Source organism: Mytilus californianus, unplaced genomic scaffold, assembly GCF_021869535.1.
Source record: "Mytilus californianus isolate M0D057914Y unplaced genomic scaffold, xbMytCali1.0.p SCAF_6, whole genome shotgun sequence".
In the NCBI taxonomy this organism is placed as follows: Eukaryota; Metazoa; Mollusca; class Bivalvia; order Mytilida; family Mytilidae; genus Mytilus; species Mytilus californianus.
In genome coordinates, this window is record NW_026262712.1 from 34,013,260 (window position 1) to 34,025,457 (window position 12,198).

At 32.1% G+C, this 12,198-nt stretch overlaps 1 protein-coding gene across 12 annotated transcripts in view; it reads right to left on the reverse strand.

The window, feature by feature from the left end:
• Window positions 1–12,198, reverse strand: part of LOC127706038 (nck-associated protein 1-like) — a 79,263-nt gene that overhangs the window by 22,163 nt on the left and 44,902 nt on the right. For 7 of the 12 annotated variants that reach the window (XM_052210433.1, XM_052210430.1, XM_052210431.1 and 4 more), the window contains exons 20-26: window positions 11,575–11,714; window positions 10,267–10,398; window positions 9,078–9,193; window positions 8,529–8,634; window positions 7,287–7,527; window positions 6,756–6,849; window positions 4,835–4,852 (exon numbers count right to left, since the gene is read on the reverse strand). In XM_052210433.1, the coding sequence (XP_052066393.1) occupies window positions 4,835–4,852; window positions 6,756–6,849; window positions 7,287–7,527; window positions 8,529–8,634; window positions 9,078–9,193; window positions 10,267–10,398; window positions 11,575–11,714 (847 nt within the window). The remainder of the gene's footprint in view (window positions 1–4,834; window positions 4,853–6,755; window positions 6,850–7,286; window positions 7,528–8,528; window positions 8,635–9,077; window positions 9,194–10,266; window positions 10,399–11,574; window positions 11,715–12,198) is intronic. The other 5 variants (XM_052210435.1, XM_052210434.1, XM_052210432.1 and 2 more) reach the window with 1 other exon arrangement.

The window sequence follows — 12,198 nt, forward strand, 5'->3', positions numbered from 1 at the left end:
ATTGAAATTGGTCAAGAAATAAGCGATTTATACAAAGTATCTTCTTTTGTACAATACTGTGCAATTGAATATTTCTTGCTATTGCGCAATACTGTACAATTGACAATTTCTTGCTATTGCGCAATATTGTGCTATTGGATATTTCTTGCTATTGCACAATACTGTGCAATTGAAGATTTCTTGCTATTGCGCAATACTGTGCAATTGAAGATTTCTTGCTATTGTGCAATACTGTGCAATTGAAAATTTCTTGCTATTGCACAATACTTATTTTATAATAATTTACACATCCTGTTTGGTGTGTATCTCCTACCATATCTTCATTATTTGCTTTTAAATATAAAACAGAAATAACCAACTTAAAATGGAAAATTTTAAAAATAAAAAAAAAAGGGAAAAAAAAAAATCCCCCCCCCCCCAAATTTTTTGAACCCCCTTATGATTCATCACCCCCAAACTCAATCCCAGCATTCCCTGTGTGATATGGAACCTTGTGGTACAATTTCAGAGAGATCCATACACTTGAACACAAGTTATTGTCTGGAAACTAGAAAAATGCTTATTTTTGGCCCCTTTTTGGCCCCTTATTCCTAAACGTTTTGGGCAATTACCCCCAAACTCAATTCCAGCTTTCCCTTTGTGATATGGAACCTTGTAGTACAATTTCAGAAAGATCCATACACTTACACACAAGTAATTGTCATGAAACTAAAAAAATGCTTGTTTTTTGCCCCTTTTTTGGCCCTAATTCCTAATATTTTGAGGCAATTACCCCCAAAATTAATCCCAGCATTCCCTGTGTGATATGGAACCTTGTGGTACAATGTCAGAGAGATCCATACACTAACACACAAGTTATGTCTGGAAGTTACAAAAATGCTTATTTTTGGCCCCTTTTTGGCCCCTAATTCCTTAACTGTTGGCACCATAACCCCCAAAATCAATCCCAACCTTCCTTTTGTGGTATTGAACCTTATGGTAAAATTTCATAGAGATCCATTCACTTAAACTAAAGTTAGAGTGCGAAAACCAATGTGTCTTCGGACGACGCCGGGCGACGCCAGACGACGACGACGACGCCAACGTCATACCAATATACGACCGCAAAAATTTTTTGCGGTCGTATAAAAATATCATATACATGTACTGTGAATTAATTAATACTGTAAGTTCAGAAATTATTGCAAGGTTTTTATTAATGCAAATAATGCGACTGGGTGAGTATTGCAATAATAATAAAATGCTCCGCAGGGCGCAGCTTGATACGACCGCAGAGGTCGAACCCTGAACAGTTGGGGCAAGTATGGACACAACATTCAAGCTTGATACAGCTCTGAATTTGGATTGTGATTAAATATTTGACAAAGCATAGGTTTCGGACACAGAATGAATGTGGTCTAAGAACTTTAAAATTTTAAATTGGACATTCACCTATTATGGTTCAATATCCAAAATCTAAATACATGGTTTGATTCAGCATATCAAAGAACCCCAAGAATTCAATTTTTGATGAAATCAAACAAAGTTTAATTTTGGACCCTTTTGACCTCAATGTGGACAAAGTTGATAACGGGGCCCAAAAATCAAAAATCTAAATACATGGTTAGATTCAGCATATCAAAGAACCCCATATATTCAATTTTTGTTGAAATCAAACAAAGTTTAATTTTGGACCCCGATTTGGACCAACTTGAAAACTGGGCCCATAATCAAAAATCTAAATACATGTTTAGATTCAGCATATCAAAGAACCCTAAGAATTCAATTTTTGTTAAAATCAAACTTAGTTTAATTTTGGACCCTTTGGACCTTAATGTAGACCAATTTGAAAACGGAACCAAAAATTAAGAATCTAAATACACGGTTAGATTCGGCATATCAAAGAACCCCAATAATTCAATTTTTGATGAAATCAAACAAAGTTTAATTTTGGACCCTTTGGACCTCAAAGTGGACCAATCTAAAAACGGGGCCCAAAATCCAAAAACTAAATACACGGTTAGATTCAGCATATTAAAGAACCCCATGAAATCAAGAATAAAACCCCATTGAAATTGGTCAAGAAATAAGCAATTTATAGGAAGTATCTTCTTTTGCACAATCCTGTGCTATTAAATATTTCTTGCTATTGCGCAATACTGTACAATTGACAATTTCTTGCTATTGCGCAATATTGTGCTATTGGATATTTCTTGCTATTGTGCAATACTGTGTAATTGAAGATTTCTTGCTATTGCGCAATACTGTGCAATTGAAGATTTCTTGCTATTGTGCAATACTGTGCAATTGAAAATTTCTTGCTATTGCACAATACTTATTATATAATAATTTACACATCCTGTTTGGTGTGTATCTCCTACCATATCATTATTATTTGATTTTAAATATAAATCAGAAATAACCAACTTAAAATGGAAAATTTTAAAAGAAACAAAAAAGGAAAAAAAGAAAAAAAGGAAAAAAAAATAAATCCCCCCCTAAAATTTTTTGAACCCCCATTATGATTCATCACCCCCAAACTCAATCCCAGCCTTCCCTTTGTGGTATGGTACCTTGCAGTACAATTTCAGAGAGATCCATACACTTGAACACAAGTTATTGTCTGGAAACTAGAAAAAAATGTGTTTTTTGGCCCCTTTTTGGCCCCAAATTCCTAAACGTTTAGGGCAATTACCCCCAAACTCAAACCCAGCTTTCCCTTTGTGATATGGAACCTTGTAGTACAATTTCAGAAAGATCCATACACTTACACACAAGTTATTGTCATGAAACTAGAAAAATGCTTGTTTTTTGCCCCTTTTTTGGCCCCTAATTCCTAAAATTTGGAGGCAATTACCCCCAAAATCAATCCCAGCATTCCTTTAGTGATATGGAATCTTGTGGTACAATGTCAGAGAGATCCATACACTAACACACAAGTTATGTCTGGAAGTTACAAAAATGCTTATTTTTGGCCCCTTTTTGGCCCCTAATTCCTTTACTGTTATTACCATAACCCCCAAAATCAATCCCAACCTTCCTTTTGTGGTATTGAACCTTGTGGTAAAATTTCATAAAGATCCATTCACTTAAACTAAAGTTAGAGTGCGAAAACCAATGTGTCTTCGGAAGACGCCGGACGACGCCGGACGACGACGACGCCAACGTCATACCAATATACGACCACAAAAATTTTTTTGCGGTCGTATAAAAATACCCCTTATGATATCTGGGTCAATATGCGTAATTGATTTCCCGTAGGCGGTAATGGTAATGTTTTCTCCTGTAGCTCAGTCCATATCGTAAACTTGGATATGTATGATGGCTCGTTTCGAAGCTGAGACATTTTCACATGTGTGGTTAAATTTTCGGGGTACCAAGTGAGATTCATTTTTCCGTAAATTAGCATACCCTGAAAATCCTTTCGTGATGCGGCTCCTCGTGGTCAAAAACCCTTTTTTCACACAATAAGTTCTTTGAAAATTTAATACTTTGAACACATTTAATAGCTCCATAGTTTTTACACATTTATTCTATGGTACTCTACTTTCCAAATCAACACAAATGGTTAAGCTCAGTCACTTGTTAAAAATAGAAACATATCCAATATCACTACACAGAGATTTTTTGTTTACGCACAACTTTTGAGTTCCTCAATTTGAGGCACATTAGGGATGTTGACCCATCTGATACATATATCTCATAATCTGTATGCAGCTTGCAATAATTTCTGAATTTACAGTATTAACAATTTTCGTCCAATGAGGAAAAATTCAATTTCCATGGAATTTGTACAATTTCTTAAAATACTGTGGATTCATTTATTTACGTGGGTATCAATTTTCGTGGATTGAGGAAATCTTGCATTTTCGTGGATATTTAATTTCGTGGTTTTGCCAATGTCTGCATACAAACCAATAGAAAATTTGTAAATCCTTGAACATTTAAATTTCTGATTTACCTGTATCCACGAAATCCACGAAAATTGGTATCTAATGAATAATTATGAATCCACAGTAAGACAACTGAAATTTTGTGATCTGAATCCACAATACATTTATAAGTATATTTACATAACTACATATTTAAATGGAAGTATGGATATCTAAAATTTACATTTCTATTCAATACAATTCCTACCTGTTTTTGCAACTAGTGAGACAGAGTCTAATTTTTCTAAAATATATATAGCTTTCGAAATAAATATTGCTCATTTTAAGTATTGAAACTTTAGAGTAAGTTCATAGGAAGAGGCAATTAAGTCTTCAGAAACTTTCATTTATTCAATAGCTCTAAAGGAACATTTTATATTTCATCTTGCCACCATGTTAAGGTTTAAAGTTTAATTATCAAGAGTGGATTAATGTTGAAATTCATGAGAATGAAAGATGAAATGCATTTCATATATGTTTCTTTGGTTTCCTGTATGAAACTCCAAGACAGAATAGTACAACAGATATGGGTAACATCATAATGAATAAGCTAGCAATCACAACATACAATAGAGACCTTTTACTTAGAGACAAAATATATAACTTTATTAAGCTTTGGGACAACATATAAATACAGTGACTTTGAGTTTAAACCTGTAAAGACATATTCATGTATGTACGTTTTATCAATTTTTATCTAAATTTGAAACCTAATTAAACACTTAAAATCAATGTAAAATTTCTCAAACAGTAACATAAATTCAACAAAATGCAAATAAAACAACCTGAAAAAAAAAACATGAATGAACCACCTAGCACGCATGTGCATGGCAATTATCGTGCAGTGTATACAATAGGATCACACGACCGGAAACCGGCTGCAAGCGCAGACATAAAAGATAGAAACAACATTCAGATCTTACTTGCTGATTGCTTGGGTCCTAAATAAATCAGTAAAATTGGTTATTAGTGAAAGCTACCATACATCTACAGGTGCAAGAAAATTATACATGTCTATGCAACCATTTAACTGACTAATTGCTAGTTATACGTTTTCCTGGAAGTCTTCAAAATAAAAGTACTGCTTTGTTAACAAAAGTGATTTTTTGGGGTTTTTTTAAGTCAAATTTAACAATTTTTTATCTCAGATTTTTGAAATGTAAATATCAAAAGGATTAGTTTTATACTTAACACTGTATGACTATTCAAAATGCAGTACATTTTTATTAAAACAGAAATGATTAGTTCTTTATCCTATAGACATATTTACACTTTTAGGTATTTAGCTGGATTTTGTCTCTGAATGACCGTAGATTTGTCTCAGAACAACCTTCTGATGTCAAGATTTTAACTTATGGCAGAAAAATGTGCATACAAGTCTATTTTTGTGATCAATTCTTTTTCTAAACTGTATGATCATGAACTATTAAAATTATTTGCCAATTGTAAAAGTCCATTACAGATCAGCCTGAACTTGGGTAAATCTGAAACAAGCTGCTATATATGGGCAACATTGAATTTACTCATAATTTTTGCAATTTTTTTTTGCCATTATTTGAACTGAACTAACTAACCAGCTACCTGATAATTGATGAATGAAAAAGAAAATCCATGAAATCTTAAAACCAAGGCAGCATTTGGATTAGTTGAAAAATTTGAAACTTAATAAATTCCACATGTATAATTTCTTAGCTAGAAGTTTCTGCTAACCAACAGAACCAAATTCATTATAAATGGTTTACAGTCTATATTTTATGTGTAGCTAACAATACAGAATAAAATATCTTGCCTTGTGTGAAGTACATTTTTCAATTCTTATAATAAACATTTTATTTTTTCCTTTGAAAGCCAAGTAAAATAGCTATGAATGATAATAAGAACTGTGAATGATAATTGAACAACACGTCAATACATAAAATAGAGTCTTCCGTCAGTATCGAGTAACATATTCTATTTATATACACTGTTTGCTTCTAGGAGTAATTTTTAAAGAGAAACATCTTGTAGCAGCCCCCAATTAAGGTCGAACAAAATGTTTTTAAATTCAGAAATTATTGTGTACATATATTATTTTTATTTATGAAGAATGGACTAAAATGTGAGCTTAATTATTGCAACTTCAGAAAAATCAGCATATAGATATATGTTTCAGATATCAGAATGCCAGTTCTTATCATTGCAAACTCACCAAGTCAATTTTTCAAATTAATAAAACCTCACAATAATTTCTGAATTTACAGTAACACGTCATAAAAATATGGAGGAATACCAATAATACCAAAAACCTTTAGATATTACTCTGCTGGAAGATATTTTAAGCAAAATTCTTAGACTTATTTCTTCATGGGACTATATATGCTATAGGATTTGTAACTTATTGAAAATGCAGACCTGCCAACTATCCCTATTTTTGGAGGATATCCCCAATGAGAGGTTTTGACCTGAATTTTGAAATTCTTTATTATACGAACTGACCACCTCAAAATAGGCATTCAAATGAGTTAAAAGAGTATTTAAGCACATATATACCCATTTAACCAATATAGTAGTAGATTAAAAACACTGATGACAATATAAGAGGAGCATTATGTCCTCCTGCACTTAAAATCCCCCATGGAGATTTTGAAAAGTTGGCAGGTATGAAAATGTGTGCTATTTTTGTTAATTCATCTCAAGATCTACTCGAAATCTATGTTAGAAAGCATCAATCATATATTATTTCCAGCTTTCTGGAAAATCTAAATTTAATCGAGATTCTACATCCTACAATATTCTAATGATGGTCTCTCTTGCATAGCTGTAAAAATATTGAGAACAGGGACCCAGTTCATACTGGTAACTTACTTGTTAACTGTCTGTACAAGTCTCTCATTACTTCTGGTTTGTCGTAGTTAGTCCTCAGTTTCTGTAAGACCTCTTTGTTACCGACGACTAGTTTCTGCAGGAAAAATTGAAGTTTTAACTTTAAATTACCAGGCATACACGTTTCTCTTGCTTTATGTGTAAATTCTAAGAAACAGAAGATTTTAGCGAAAAAGATTCCACACCCCTATCTCACTACAGTTGTGGAATCTATACTTTCAAGATTATGACTTTGATAAAATTATATTTTATTAAATCTTTAAACTATTTATCAAAAGATCAGTTGCTCTTCATTACACCAATGCCCCCCCCCCCAAAAAAAAATAAATAAATGTAAACAAATTTAATATAGTTTGTGCAAATTATAAATCATACAGATTATCTGGGTGTATTCATTTAACATTTGAAATTTTTTTAATTTTTTCACTCGGTTCTAAATATATAGCCCTGAAATGATAATAAGTATCTTTAAACAGTCATGACCCTGTTACAAACAGTGTCTGAACATCTTACTTTCAGTTCATCAACCTGGCTAGCCACATGATTCATCAGCCTCTCTCCCATATATTTCATACCATATGGACCAATCAGCTCAGCCAAGGCCCTTAACTCTGTCAAATCTGCATATTCCTCAGCAGCAAAGAACTGGTTCCCATCTGTTTGTATACTGACAAAGGCTTTATGGTTGGGGGAAAATATGACTGGATTCTGGCCTGCATTTACTGTCACTCTCCGTAATAATACTTCCAGATACCTGCCAATGATTGAAATTAAATAATTATAGAATAAATAATAGAATTCAAATATAGAAAAATATTCAACGAGTGAGTTAATTATCAGTGTTGTTCAGGTCTTCAGTTGAATATTTTTTCAATATTTGAATTCTTCGATTAGTTTTTTTTTTATTACATTGACCATGGACTTTTAAATGGTGATAAAAGTATAAATGACAAGGAATTATATCTTTTCTACGCATTCCCAATTCGTTTGGATGCAACGTCATTGAAAATGTCTTGATAACACCCATAGTTCTATAACCTCAGAGGAGTGAATAATCGGATTAATTTCACATGTGAAATTATCGGTTTTTATTTCACTGGGAAATCAGGGTATTTCTTTAAAACCTATGTAATAACATCTATTTATCTTAATTTGGTGGTACAATATTTCTTATTATTTGTTATGTGTTGTCCTTTGTCCTTTAATGCTTTTCTCATTGATCCCTAGTGCATGTTATTTCAATGATTTCACAATTCAATTAAAATTATGTCAGATAAACGCAATGAGTTATAAATCAAGTTAATGTTAATTTAAAAGTTTTTACATGCATGTAAACAGCATTCGTTCTCATGTGTATAGAATGTTAAAAGAAATATGTTTTGGATCCATTAAAACATCAATACCAGAAACAGATTAAAAGTCTTTCAGCAAGTGTGAGCCCTGAGTAAGGGAGCTACCATTTGATTTTTATGGGGGGGGCTAGGATGAAAAACTTTGTTCTGCATTTTTTTTTAATTGTAATCTCTGTCCTGCCTTTTTATTTTTCACTTTATTCGGTCCTGCCTTTCTTTTTTTTTAGTGTATCCTGACTTTTTTTACATAAATTGTCATCCTGCCTTTTTTTTTTTGCCAAGTTGCTCATCCTGCCTTTTTTTTTAACTCAAAACTCCTGTCCTGCCTTTTTTTTTCAAATTGCATCCTATCCCCCCCCCCCCCCCCCCCCCATAAAAATCAAATGGTAGCTTCCTAACTTACCAGTTGGTATAATTAGCAGTAATTGTTTTCTCCCCAGTAAAGCTATCTATATGCTGAGTCTGTTGTGGCAATACACTGTTAAAGATTCTAGCAATGTCTATGTTTACTGCAAAATACAAAATAAGTATAATTCAATTTACGTAAATATTGAATGTACTAAGCCACATCTCCTTATTTTCATATTTAGTCAGAAATGGTCTTCCCTACAGTGACAAAAAAAAAAAAAAAACTAAACCCTATGCCCCCTCCCATAAATTGAAACAGTTTATCATGACCTACTGGTAGTGTTTTATCTTTTCAGCATCCCCCTGAAAAAAAATGTTCCCATTTTCAGATTTTTCTGATTATTATACTCATCCAGAGTTTTGAAGTGTGGAAACATTCAACCTAATTTGAATAGGCTTTTACCAAACAATGAAGGCACTGATCTGGTGAGAACTGAGTGATGATGATTGAAAGAGCTGTCAGTTGAACTAAAAGTATTAAAAACCACGTAAACTATGCAGCAGAAAAAAAAAGATATTTTTTATAAAGATCTAATATACCTACCATAATTTTCTAGTCCCTGTAGGACATTCATGACAGATTTAACACTGTTTAATAATTCCGATGGTTTTGCAATCTCTGATGTGTCTGGATTGTACATCATCATTCCAACTAAGGCTCTAAAATAGAAATACATATGATTGATTGATGGTTTACTAATTCCACTTGTGATCAAGGAATCTTTATTGTATCTCAATTGTACATCATCATACAAATACATCAATTTTAAAAAAAACACATTTTTTCATAATTTCTTATTTACAGAATTAAAAGCCATATAAATTATCTAATCATGCAATACTTTTCTATCCTGTTTTAAAACTTAAAACAAACTTTAATTACAAGATAAGTTGATTTACCTATGTGACAGGCCTTGCATGCTATATTCAACAATCGTTACATCTCACGGGGCAAATATATATATATATATATAGATTCTGCCATTGCATTTGGTGTGATGTGATAAGGCTTCACTTGAGACAATTCCATTTTATAATTTAAAATGTGAGGCATGCTGAGAACTTTGAATTTAAAAATTTTACTGTTGAGTGTGAAGAAATATTGTATTGCACAATTTTCAGTGGTGGAATCTGTTTCTGTAATGATTTTTAGACAATAATAAGACAAACAGTATCTTCCTTTTTCAATGGACAGAAAAAAAGATGTGTTCTATTTTGTGCAAAGTTGACTTTTCTATTGAAGTCAAAATAGCAAATTCAGAAAATTTGACGTCACAATTGAATATTGACTTATGAATAACTGAGATGAACAGTGTGATTCACATTTTGATTATAAAGAAATAATCAAACAGTAGAGGAAAGCATAAATAGGCTTCGATTTAGAGAAAATGATTTATCATATTACGTTACTCCATGAATCAGAATAGTAAGTACTTGGTGTCTTAAAATAATGTCCTATATCTAAATTGATATACACATGTGGAAGTGTAAAAGCTGCAAGAAAGCTATGTATACTATACAAATGGTCAATATTGAAGAAACATTTCAGTGAAAAAAACCTAGTTAATATAATGTCAAAAGGTAGTTTCAAACCAATTTCAGATTCATGTAACTATGTTTTTTTTTTTTTTGTTACATATATCTATTTATAAAAGTCCCTTTCCATTGTTTGTCATTGTTTATTAAGTAAACAATATTCAATAATATTTCAATAAATATACACCAATACTCACTTATTAAATCTTGTTTCTAAGTGTTGTAAGAAGAATTCCCTCGGTACAAATCCATGCTCCCATACTTGTATCACATTGCAGTAGTTTATAGCATAGCATAATTCCGTTAGAGCCATATGTAACTTGTCCATTCTAAAAATACCATATAAAGATTTTAACTTTGATACAATATAACATCTACAAATATTCCTTTTGCAAATTTGAGAAAGAAATTTGGTAAAAAATTACAACTTGTTAAATTTTTAGATCCTCAAAGTACTCACATTTTTGTTGATTTTGTTAGACCTAACTTCCTGTTAATGAATTTGCCCCAATACAGGAACCTCATATTACCAATGTTTTGTGGTTTTTCTGTCCATGAAGGAATAGTCTTTGTTGAATTCAATCAGGCACATGTTTTCTAGTCTTCAGGCCATTTAAAAATATTATGTAAGATACTAGTATATAAATGCATCTCATTGGCTAGTCCAAGAATGCACTGACATCTAACGTCCTTATGGGAGACTTGCCGTTGGACGCCAGAGACATATAGAAAACATGGAAGTTGAGGACTGTTATGCTACTATCTAAGAGACACCGTCTCTTATCTTCTTTCATTCCTATGCTGTAATTATTTTCACAAAAATGTGATGATATAAGTCATCATTCATGCAATATCCCTTTCTTTGTTCTTTAAATAGCAAGAACATCATTTATAACCACTGATAATGTGGTCATAGAACAAAAACTTTGGATGTTTGCTCCTCTTGTTTTTGAATTTTTGCCAGATATTCGGAATCCTCCGGTTTTATCCATGTGCACTACATTGAAAAAATTTCCCCACTAACCCCTACTTTTCTTTTCATAATTTTATGACATATAGGTTAAAAAGCCATATTTGAAAATGCTATAAAATCTTTGTTATTTTTTCATAATTTTTTTTAAGAAAAAGGGTGCCAATGTTAAATATATGAAAGTCTAGAGAGAATTATTTCAGGTCTTTTTTTCAATGGCTTATATCTGGAAAACAGGCACACGGACCCTTAATTTTTTTCTGCTTTTTAAGTTCCTTTATTTATATACTATCAATTTATATCAGTCTTTTAAAAAGCTTGTTACTTTGAAACAGAGAAGCGAGCATCCTTAAACTGTTTAATAGAATTCAAAGTATATGGGGTATTCATCCATGACACAAAATCAGTACATACACAGCAAAAAACACACAAAAAGCCAAGGAACATCACTTTTATTGCTGTTCTTCATCTCTTTGTTCCAATCCTTGAAATCAGTAGCTAAGGTTCTTACTTCGAAAAAAGTTAATTGTTTTACCTTGTAAAGACTTCTCTGTTTTTTCTAGCACTCTCTTGTCCAGGTTTAATAGGTTCAGCAACAGTTTTTTTCTTTTTATCCTGTGGTCTTTTCTTCTGGGCTGTCTGTATTATGGTATCTGCACTATGTTTTGGTAGTAACTGTAGAGAATAAAATGTACCAAGATCACTTGAAAGAATAATTTATTAATTTATACATGCAGTCACCTAGTAATCTTTCTGTTTCAAAGTACCATGTTGATTCCTAGTTTAAAGGAGAATTTCTGTTCTCTTTTTTAAATTCTCTGTGCTATGCCAATTACTATTTTGGTCAAGGTATTTGATTTGATCTTTGACTTTTTGTTTTTGTTGATGATTTTTGTTGTTTTTTTTGTTGTTTTTTTAGGTGGGAAGCCATATACATTTACCGTAAGTCTTTCCTTCTAATTAACAGTTCTCATTGCCAAATTGTTTTTTTTTTAAATCTTCTACTCTGTGCCCCCCTTCACCTTGAATTTCTAAATACAAAATACAATTCTTGTTACCACTTCAGCAAGTCGGTATGCACAAGCATAAGAAATACATTTCCCCCTGTGATGTCACATATATATCAAGGTAGAGTCAATGGATTATTCTAAAATTTAGC